The 12,008-nt window shown below is 39.7% G+C and overlaps 1 protein-coding gene across 1 annotated transcript in view; it reads right to left on the reverse strand.

The window, feature by feature from the left end:
• The window catches only part of LOC108594974 (serine/threonine-protein kinase Genghis Khan), a gene marked incomplete at its 3' end in the record, with an annotated part of 40,973 nt that overhangs the window by 6,529 nt on the left and 22,436 nt on the right, over window positions 1-12,008 (reverse strand). The window contains exons 4-5 of the mRNA XM_033294779.1: window positions 11,690-11,896; window positions 4,726-4,911 (exon numbers count right to left, since the gene is read on the reverse strand). Coding sequence (XP_033150670.1) covers window positions 4,726-4,911; window positions 11,690-11,896 — 393 coding nt within the window. The remainder of the gene's footprint in view (window positions 1-4,725; window positions 4,912-11,689; window positions 11,897-12,008) is intronic.

Below are 12,008 nucleotides of genomic sequence, written 5' to 3' on the forward strand. Positions count from 1 at the left end.
GTAAATAATAGAATATACATCTAGCCCTAAGCTTCTCGGCCTCACACTCGACAGTAGACTTACGTTTAAGCAGCACTGTATTTGAGATAGCCTTAACAAACGCCTTAATATCATTAAGTTTTTTGAGTCGATGCGGTCCCTCGTCCATCCAACATAACTAGTCAATGTTACAAGAGCCCTAATGCTGGCCAAAATCGACTATAGACTCGCAATCTATGGTTAGTGCGCGCCTTCCAACATCAAATTGTTCACCCCCGCATACCACGCAGCAGTACGGCGAAGCATTGGCGCCTTCCCCACAACTCCAACGAAATGCCTCTTAGCTGAAGCGGGCCTGCCTGAAGTACAGACGAGAGCTGCGCAGCTGACTTTTAAACTCATCCCGAAAATCCTCTGCTCGACCAACCCAATCCTGCTAAAGAACTTTAACACCACGGTTAAACAGCGCGAAAGATTTAAAGTTATGCCAACTATTCGCAGATGCTCCAACTTCTTCATTAAACTTCAACTGGATCCAGTTGGAGGAACAAAACCAGCTCAACGCCTCCTTGGCGACTACAGGGCCACACAGTTAACACGTCTCTACATTTGTCAAAAAAATCGGTTACACACAAAAAAATATTCTTGCAATTGCTAGCTGCTGAAAAATTTTCCGAAAAATTTCCTAACTGGAACTGGCTATACACTAATGGATCCAAAACCAATGAATCTACCAGTTTCGCAGTCGTAAGCCCATCGGAAACAGTTGTCTCAGCTGGCGTGCTACCAGCGTACTTCTCAATTGTTTCCGCCGAAGCTGTAGCGGTACTAAAAGCAATCATACATGCACTAGAACTTAAAGGCAAATTCATAATTTGCAGCGTCAGCCTCTCAACTTTAAATGCCGTCAACAACACATTTAACAAAAACAACTTCATATACGAAATCCGACACCAATGCATTAAGCACGCAAATAAAATAAAACTTCATTGAGCCCCAGGGCACATAGGCATAATAGGTAACGAGCTGGCAAATGCAGTAGCGAAACTGGCAGGACAATCTCCTTGCCCTTGTCAGAGACGACTTATCGCGTAGCATATACTGAAGAGAGAGGAAATGTCGGAATAGAATAATTACGTAGGAGCACCTGCTAAAAGGAAAACCCAGACCCAGTCGCACGAAATACGGAGGAGAACTATCAACGCAACACATTTTGGATACCTGCCCACAACTTAGCAACTCGAGGATCCAGCATTTTAGCCACATCCAACCCACCTCGCTTCTCATGGTACCTACCCATAATAACGTTAAATCATTAATTAAGTTTTTAGAATATAATAACATACTAAACTCATCACTTTTAGTTATTATATTAGTTTGTATAATAATTAAGCTTGTAAATAAATAAATATAAACAAGTGGGAAAGGGTATTGGAAAGTTATAACAGAAGGAGACATGGCAGACCCCATAATATGAACTTAGAGAAAACAAATTGTGTATGTACTTGCAAGTTGGAAGTTGGCTGCGACAAACTTTAATGCGTTTATTACAAATAGAGATTTGTAATACTAAATGTAAAAATTAATGCGTTTCATGCAAATAGAGATCTGTAAAAACTAGTACGTAAACGCATTAAAGTTTGTCGCAGCCAACTTCTACGTGCGACGTTGTAAAATATTAATATATATATCAGATAAATTTTAAATTATAACGCTTTTTTTATGTATACTTAAAACTATACTCAGCACAACAGTCTCTCTAACTACCGGAACAGCAACTACCACAACTGCCGCAAAGGTATCGCTCGCCCGCTCGAGCCCATCGTAAGCAACACTCGCTCCCTATGTGTCAACAACATCGGCGGCAAAAAAAACTGCCTATGAATCAGCGTTCAAAACAAAAGCAACCAAAGCCAATTCTACGACCGCTGCGTCGCCGGAACAATAAAAAGCAAACAACGTACGTACAACGAAAGCAAAAAATTACCCATTAATTCCAGCACTGCTTCAAGCGAAAAGCTTAACAAAACTAATAGGTTTAAAATTCTAGCAGTTTATAAGTGGTACTAAAGATATAATCAGATGTAAAACCTGCAGAAATAACTAAGGCGCTAGAAGACAAAGGAGCTAATGCTAAAGCAGTCTTTAACATCTTAAGCATGGAACCAGACAAAAATTCTCATTCGAAAAATTAAGTGCACCCTATCTACAAAACTACAGTTTCTACTGCATCGTAGAATTACTGTAGAAGAACCACATAATCTGTACAATGTATGAATTGTCAAGTGAATATGACCATACACGGCTATACTGCACACTCCGGCCGGTGTGTGTAGTTTGTGGACAGCTCCATGGCCCCGCACACTGCTAAGCAAGCAAAAACGATTCTAGCACTAAAAGGTGCAGCAATTGCGGTGGTACTCACACAGCTAATTAAAGAGGCTGCCCAATATATAAGGGCTTGAAAAGTCGAATCCACCTGTTAGTGACCACACCGCGCTCTACAAACTTAAGGCTTACACCATCAAAATCACTCCCAGACGTCTTCTTTTCGACAGTATACGGATCGGCTCTTGTCTCCGAATTCTCAACAAGGAAAAATGCGACGTTTTAAAGCGCGTTAAAATTGGGATTGGAGCCCTAAAATACATCGCAACTAAAGCACCTCACTCAGAGATGAAAATATCAAATCATAATCAGACTATACTCCAGTAGCAACAAAACAACCTTGGGGCAATGTTCTCTAAACTACGTCATATTATTATAGAGTTCATGTCTTTTATGCCGACAACTATGCAAGATCTAATTCGTAATCGAAACCTCTTTATATCGCATCAGTCCACGACAATAAGAATAAAACTGGATAGTGGTAACCAACATAATCTATCTGTAGTCTATCTCGATTCACTATAATAGAAGCAGGGTTCATGCAGTTCTTTGACTCGCATTTATAAAAGTCAGCAATAAAATTGACCCGTGGTAGACCAACATACTGGCCAACAGACCCAAAAAATTGGTCCATTTAATTGAGTTCGCAATTACCACAAATATACCAAGAAACTTGATAAGTGTAAGTGAAGATCAACCGTTTAGATTGACCTCACATAAAACCAAATGGATCTGTTATAGGAAATATATATGCTGACACGTTGAACTAAATGCTGTACTCTACGATAAAGATGACATCAACAACCTTGTCAATACACTGAACTCCACGTTTGTCACCGCAGCTCGCATTTCAACTCCTCAAACTGCACAAGCGCACCCAACGTCGCTACATACAGCCAATGTCATATTCTTCTACGAAGCACTCACTGTGGAGAACTCATCCAACAATAGAGTTGGAGTTAGCATAGACTCACCAACAGAAACCGTGATGCCTATAAGAAACGCAGTAAGCGGCTGGACCCGCAGTGATGAAGACAGACCCCGAAGCTTTGCAGAACAGCTTGAAAATGTGTTTCAGCCAAATCCTGCCACAAATGCATTTACACTACCAACACTAACAAATGACTCTCAGCTTTGACAAGTGACAATGGAATTCCGACCAAACGAAATTGCATATAGCATCAAAAATCATTTGAGTCCGAAAAAATCACTAATATTTTTAGATGTATACCAACCATTCGATAGAGTTTGGCTAGCAGATCTAACGCAAAAGATCAGACCAACGCTTTCTAATATACACACAAATTATTAGAGTTTTAACTATACGACAGGAAATTTACAGTGAGAGGCAATTCTACGAGTATTATGTGTGACGACTTCACGATTGGACCTGTAGTTCCGCAAGGCAGCGTACTTGAATGGCGAATAAAAGTAAACGAACCAAAATGTAAGCATGTTACGTTTACCCTAAACAAAAAAAAAAGACAATGCCGCACCCCTACAAGCAAACGAAGTGACGTATCTTGGAGTACACCTCGACAGAAGACTCACATGGCGTAAGCACATCGAAGCCAAGAGAGCACAATTAAAACTAAAAGCCAATAGCCTCCACTGGGTTATCAACGCTCGGTCTTCTCTCAGTCTTGAATATAAGGCTGCGCTTCAATTAAGAACTTAAGCCCATCTTGAACTATGGCTTCCAGTTATGGGGGAATGCCAGCAGTAGCAATATTGATGTTGCTCAGAGAGCTCAGTCGAAGATCCTTAGAACTACTACCAAGGCATCGTGGTACGTTCGAAATGAAGACATACAGAAAGACCTGAATATCCAGCCAGTCAGAGATGTAATAGCTGAACACAAGGAATAATACTACAGCGAGCTTTCATCGCGCCCTAATCCTCTAGCTCAAGGGCTTACAATGATGTGCAGCCGCTCTTTTCTTTGTCGCACCTACCAACCAACCGATAGAATCTATGAGCGTGCAATCCTAAAACAGTCCAAAAGACCTGTTAGATAATGTTTAGGTATAAGATTTGTAAAGTTTTTGTTGGTTTCAATTTAAGAAAAGATTGAATAAAAACAGCAAAGTTAAAAAAGAAGAAAAAAATCAGAACGATCGGATAAATAGCTAAGAATTATTTAGATTTCAATTTTGAATATAGACAGCGGAGTGCACTTGCTGACGCGCTATTCAAGCGTCGCTACAGCAAGAACGTGCTGTAACGCGTTAGCTTTTATGTGTGTGAGTGCGTGAGCGTGTGTTCTGCGATGCCCTAGTCAAAGTGTGTGTCCACTTGCTTACTTTACATAAGTTACATAAGTTTTTAACCAATGTTGACAGATTTATCAATACTTACTTGTGTGAATATTAGCCAAGTAAACAATTACGGGCGTATCATTAATAGATGTTAAAACTACGTTGCCTATATTGTTTAGCGGAAGCGATTGTTTTATTCCAATAGATTGAACCCATTCAGAGGTTTGTGTATTAAAAATATCCAAATGAGTTTCCGAAAATACCAATAAATGTCCATCAGAATATGCTATAAGATTGTACAGTAAAAGAAAAAAATAAATATATAATAAGAAGAAAGTAACAATGGTAATAGGTGAATATTGAAATATTGCAGCAACAATGTTGTCAACCAACTGCTTCATGTAAGTTTTTTACACTTTGAAATTTGAATAAAATATTGTCAGTTGTCTCTACGAGCTTTGCATATAAAAACTTGGTTTAAGCTTAACAACTCAATGAAGACAACTCAAGTCGGAAATTTTTTCTATATATAAAAAAGTTTGGACGTGAATGACGGGTAAAGGATCATCAACCAGAGCCCATAAGAGCAAGACAGCTGAAGATTTTTTTTTTTTTTTAAATTTGCTGTTTTTATTGAATCTTCTCTTAAATTGACACTAAAAATAAGTATACAAATCTTATAACTAAACATTATCAAACAGTTTCTTTAAACTGTTTTAAGATTGCACGTTCCTAGATTCTATCGCTGGTTGGTAGGTCGTTACGACGGGAGCGGCTGCACAGCCTTGTTATCCCTCGCGCGTGGTGATTAGGATGCGAAGAAAGCTTGCTGTAGTAGTTTACCTTGTGTTCAGCTATTACATCTCTGACTGGTTGAATATTTAGGTCTTTCTGTATGTTTTTGTTTCGAGCGTACCACGGTGCCCCGGTGATAGTTCTAAGGATTTTTGACTGGACTCCCTGGACAATATCAATATTGCTACTGCTAGCGTTCCCCCATAGTTGGGTGCCATAGGTCCAGATGGGCCGTACTTAGGCATTGTAGAGCAGGACCTTATATTCAAGGCTGAGAGAGGACCGAGCGTTGATAAGCCAGTGGAGGCTATTTGGCGTGTTAGTTGCGTTCTCTTGGCTTCGATGTGCTTACGCATGTGAATCTTCTGTCGAGGTGTACTCCAAGATACGTCAACTTCGTTTGCTTACGGGAGTGTGGAATTGTTTAGTTGAGCGGTTGACAATTTTGCCTGTTTAGGGTAAACGTAAATATTTGCTTTTTTGTTCGTTTACTTTAATTCGCCAGTCAGAGAGCCACTTCTCCACTTCGACCATATGAAGCGCCAGTTGCGCTGCTGTTGCATAGGACACCTCGAACGGCTGAGAAATAGCTGTATTGTCGTAATTTGGGTGACGTTTCTTTACGCGGAGGTACACGATACCTACACCCTACGCCATCTCCCCAAACCTTGGGTACAGAATGTTCTCTGCCTCCTTGCTGATCTGGATGATCATCTGCTGTCCCTCACTCTTTGGTTTGGATACATGCAGGACCTTCCAATCGGCAGTTGGCACATCGGGACTCTGCCATTTTAAGAGCTTGAGCGTGCAGTGCAATATTCTCGGTTTTCGAATACGCTTCTTCGATTGACCTGCTCGATAATACCGTGTTTTTCACGAAACCCAAATTAATGTGATGGGATTTTAATATGGATTCTTAGGTATGGATTTATCAGAGTCCGCAAGCATTTTTCAAAGAGTTTTGATAGGCAAGATAGTAGGCTTCTGGGTCTGTAGGACGATGGATTTCTGTGATCTTTGCCTGGCTTTGATATCATTATTATTATTGATTTTTTCCATCTCTCTGGGAAGTAACCAAGCTTGGTGATGGCATTGAAGAGTTGCGCGAGGGTGCAAACTGCACAGTATGGGAGCCTGGTGATTTTTTCGGGTTCAACTGATTTTTCATAATGTGTGCGATTTCGTTGGGCGAATTCCATGCTCTTGTGAAGCTGAGATACTTGTTATTGTGGTATTACGTGAATGATTTGTGGCAGGATTTGCTGAAACACATTTCCTGCAAATGTTTGGCTCTGTCTTCATCACTGCGAGCCCAGCCGCCTATTGGTTTCTTATAGGCATCACAGTTTCTGTTCGTGGGCATAGAAGAGGATGATAGTTGCTGGATGTAGCCATGTTGACTATTTGCTTCTTGTTGCTTTAACGGTAAGCTTGCGGGTGGCGTCTTTAAGCCTTTGACGTGGATATGGCGACCTGTGAGACTGCCATTCTCGTCTAAGGCGTCGCTTTTCTAGAACGAGTTGCTCGATTTGCTGATTTGTCTTCTTTTGAGTGAAAGGCGCTTGTGCGTTTTGAGGAGTTGCAATGCGGGCTGCTGTGACAAAATTGGACTCTAGTGTTTTGATAAGGCTGTCGATATCATCTTTAACGTTGAGAACAGGATTTAGCGTAATGTGTGAGCTTATATATTTCCTATATCAGATCCATTTGGTTTTGGGTGAAGTCAATCTAAGCGGTTGATCATCAGTTACTGGATGAATGAGTAAATTAATTAGGACGGGTGAGTGGTCAGATGAGAGATCTGAGAGACTTTCGGCACTGATTAAGTTTCGAGGTATATTTTTGGTAATTGCGAAGTCTATTAAGTCAGGAAGTTATTTGGGTCTGTTGGCCAGTGTGTTGGTCTACCGGGGGAAAGTGGTCGAGTTTGTTGCTGGCTTTTATAATTGCATTATAGAGCTGCTTTCCTTTTGGAGTCACAAGGCGAGATCCCAGTGTGTGTGCTTTGCATTGTAGTCTCCTGCTGCTATGAAATGGTCTCATAGTGAGTCGAAGAAAATGCATGAACTCTACCTTCAGTTATGGTGGAAAACGATGGAGGCAATATACTGGCGGCTAGAGAAGTTGTTTTACCTTTGCTACCAGTTTTATTCTTAATTGTTGTGGCTTGTTAAATAATTTTCTGCGAGCCCCTTGTAACGTGAATGCTTGTACGGTTCTGATAGGATACCAGTCCCACCGTGTGCCTTGCCATCGGAATGGTTTGTTGCATAGAATGTGTAGCCTCTTAAATTAAAGTTATATTTGTTGGTCAGATGTGTTTCTGACAATAGCATGACGTCAATGTGTTTGTCGAGCAGGAATTGAGATAACTCAAGTTTATGCTGTGAAACGCCATTAGCATTCCACGTGGATATACGTAGAGGAGCCATTGATTATTTGGACTGGTGTGATACTAACATTTGTAATCAAGAGATTCTGATTACGCATTAAATCTTGCACTTAGTTGTCCGCATGAAGGACATGCACTCCATAATGGCTTGTTGCAGGCTAGAGATACTATTGTGCCTCAAGGTTATTTGTTGTGTTCCAAGGCTTGGTAAGGTTTGCCACATTTATCTCGATTAGGTTTGGGTGGAATGTATTAGCGTAGTGGGCTCCAATCCTGATTTTAAAGCGCCTGCAAATGTTACATATTTCCTTGTTGAGGATCCGGAGTCAAACGACGATCTGGCTGCTGTCGAGAAGAAGACGTCTGGGTGTGATTTAGATGGTGTAATTTGCGGAGCGCGGCGTGGTTACTCGCTGTGGATTCGACTTTTGAACTTCTTATATATTGGGCAACCTCTGTAGTTAGCTGTGTAGTTAGCTATGTGATTACCACCGCAGTTTCTGCACCTTTTGGTACTAGAGTCGTCTTTGCTTGCTAGGCAGTGTGCGGAGTCGTGAAGCTGTCCACAAACGCACACCGGGCGGAGTGTGCAGTATGACCGTGTGTGGCCATATTCTTGACAATTCATACATTGTACAGGGCCGTTGCGTTTATGTGGTTATTCTACAGTGATTCTACGATGCAGTAGAAACTGAAGTTTGTATATAGGGTGCACTTCGTTTTACGTTCGTTTTAAGAGTATTGTTGTCTCTCTCCAGCTCTACCTTGAAGAGCGGTTGGGGCTTTTTATCCTTGTTTAAGATGTTGAAGACTGTTTTAGCGTTAAAGTCCTTTATCGTGTAGGGCTTGAGTTATTTCTGCAGGTGTTACATCTGATTCTATGCCCTTTAAGACCACTTGTAAGCCCTTATTGCTTTTTAATTGTACGTGTAAAAATTCAGTTTAGTGTCGCTTAGATGCTTGGATAATATTCTAAAGCTTTCTTCTGACGTCTTGTCCAATGAACTCAATAATTTTGCTCACAAGGGCATTGGAACTTTTCTCTCAAAGGTATATCGGAGGTGGTTTTGGCTTCTTTTTAACGCCTTCTTCGGGCTGCAGATCATCTGAGTTGTCTGCTAGAATTTGAGATCTATTGGTGGTGTTAAGTTTTTCGCTTGAAGCTGCTTTCACATTGCTGCGGGTCATTTTCGCTCTTGGCATTAGGGGGCTTAACTTCCGTTTAATTTGAATGTAGCGATCCATTCCAGTCTGCACGAGCGGGGCATCGCTTGCGTTGTTAGTCGAGGAGTTGGTTTTGGTTGCTTTTGTTTTGATTGTTGATTCATACGGGGCTTTTCTTGCCGCCGATGACACATAGGGAGCGAGTGTTGCCAACGATGCTTGAGCGGGTGGCCGATACCGTTGTCATAGTCGTTGTTGTAGTTACTGTTGCTGTAGTCAGAGAGACAGTTGTGCTAGTCACCGTAGGTAGAGCATGTCTCTCGGCCCATTGCATGCCAACTTTTGCTTGTTCGATGTTTGCTCAAGGCACTCGGTGCTCTGAGACGGTAGAGCTGGAGAGCATGAGAACGAGCTCGATCACTTGTTAAGTGCAAGTGTTCGAATTTTAGGTCAGGGGTAATTGACCGTTCGAAAAGTACTGCATTCAGCAGTATTTTGAGTTGGCTCGGCCACGGAAGCCACGCGTTGTTTCGCTGAAGCGAAAGCCGGCGTTCGTCTTGCTCGCGCTGTCTTTCGCTTACGAATGTCGTTATGATTCATCCTTTTAGTTTTTTGATAAATTTTATTTATTACAATTTATATCAATTAATTAATAATCAGTAAATTAAATATTTAAGTGCGTTTTCATCGCACTTAGCGTCTTTTCGCGTTTTACACTAGTTATACTCACTGCACTCTAAACTTGTGGGGTTTATATATTTTTTTTTCGGAGCTATATAAATTCACGTCTGCATGCGACGACGATTGCAGCTGAACATATCAACAGAAAACTGTAAAAAATTTGTAATTCACGAACGGCGAAAGATAAAAATCTAAAATTTTTCAAATAAAACTATGAAAAATATTTATCGAAAAATTGTATCGAAAATTCCGAAAGTTATCAAAACAATATTTATAATATCGAAAATTCAGATGTTATTCAGGCCATCCACAGTCGAATTTGTTAAACAAACATGTTGTGTTCGACGAAATTTTCGTCGTTGGTGGTAGTGTTCGGGTCCACATAACGATGTGATATCTTAATCATTTAATGCAGTAACGTAGTTAGAGAGCGTGCCGAATGTTCGCGAATTGATCGAAGTAGTATATATAGTTAGTATGTATATATAAAATCTGCATCACATTATTAAGTTGTTATTGTAACGTATCTGGTACTGGTATTTATGATGCCCAATGCTCTGTGCATTGTTGCATTGTCGTGATATGGGCGGGCGACATGAAGCCCACCACAGTGGATGCATGTAGCTGCCTCATCTCATTTCTCCAATCAGTGGAGCTTGTGTGTATATGTATATACGGATGTCAAGTCAAGGGGGTAAAGTCTCTTCAGCCTCCTTAAGGCATAGCTGTTATGCAGAAGGCCAATAGTCATCAATAGTCATACCTCATCATTGGCCAAGCCATGCTCTTTGTATTGATGCGTTGTTGTAGGTGCTCTGAACTTCTTGTTCGTTAATCGGCTTGTTTTCTTTAACGCAGAATGTGAACCGCCTGTCAAGAGTCATATCAAGATATTTTACTATGGGCTAAGAAAGGTGATTCCGTTGAGAATGATAGGCGGGCAGTTATCGTGACGCAGAAAAAGTCTTTTGCATAAATCTGACTTTATTAATAATGATATTTCACCGCATATAATAAACATTTAAGCTAAATTAAATATCGTCATACATATACTTTTAATCCCTTTGCTTCGTTGGCCTGCTACTAATAAAAATCCTAAAAACATAACATTTACTATTGCATAACTTTTTTGCGTCGCTGAATAAGCAATGGAAATATAACTCGTTCTACTGACGCGTGTGCTTGTAAGTGCTTGCGTGTTTGCGATACACCAGTTAAAGTGTATGAAAAAGTAGGTTGCACCCAACTTTAACGAGTTCTTGTTTGTTATTTTGCTTGTGAAAAGCGAATCGAAATTATTTGCTTTGTTTAAAAATATTAAAAATACTAATCATTGATGTCGGTAGATAGATAGCTCTGGCTATCTTGTTCAATAAGCTGCAAAAAATTAAATTAGTAAAGTTTGCTTAAACAGCATATTATATATACATATATGTATTATATAGACTGTGCCTATGGAGAAGCGTTCAAAGTTAAAGCAAATGTTATACATCAAAAGGGGCTACCAAGTTGAAAATAACTACACTAAGAATTTAATTTAAATTAAACAACAATTAATTAATGATCAAATTAACATGCCGAATGCATTAATTATTTTTCATAGACTTTTAGTTCTTGCCGTTTGTAAAACTTTTTTTATTGAGAAAAAAAATGATTTTCCAAATCTCAACATTAAATATTTTTCATAGATTTTTAGTACAAATTTCCGATTTTTATCGCGAACGTAATTTGTATTGAAAGAAAATCAAGTTTTTCAAGGTGGAAACTCCAAAATTCTCTCCGGAGAAGCACCGTAAATATTTTTGATAGACTTTTGGTGAAATTTTAAGCTTGCTGGCTCTAATGTACAGCGATCACCCATAAGCCATGACAAACTCTTTTTTATACATACATATAAAAAAGACAACAAACCATATGGAGGCATCTTGAAATCAGTACAACTATCCAAATATTCAAAAGCGCTGCTTCGTACCAGTTACGAAAGATAATTTGAAATATTAAAATACAATGGTTAAACAAAATTAATACTTACTTATATAAGTGGGAAAGGCTGGGTACATTATTTCTCTATCGCGAGACTTGCGTCCATGTAAGTCCACATAAATGGCTAGTGTCTGAAATACTAATAAGTATTCTCCAAAGGTTCCACCGCTGGGGCTTAAAATTTCAATTACTCGGACTGCGTCGACTCCCGAGTAGTTGAGAAATGCACATAGCTGATTTTCGGGGTGAACCAATGCTGTAAAGATATGAAATATTATTATTTTTATAAGCTCTACTATTCGATATGATTTTCAATTTTCATTTTAGTCAGAGACTCGTCAATATTCATCAATTTATAGCTTGTAGTA

The sequence above is a fragment of the Drosophila busckii genome, unplaced genomic scaffold, assembly GCF_011750605.1.
Source record: "Drosophila busckii strain San Diego stock center, stock number 13000-0081.31 unplaced genomic scaffold, ASM1175060v1 hic_scaffold_15, whole genome shotgun sequence".
NCBI classification, from domain to species: Eukaryota; Metazoa; Arthropoda; class Insecta; order Diptera; family Drosophilidae; genus Drosophila; species Drosophila busckii.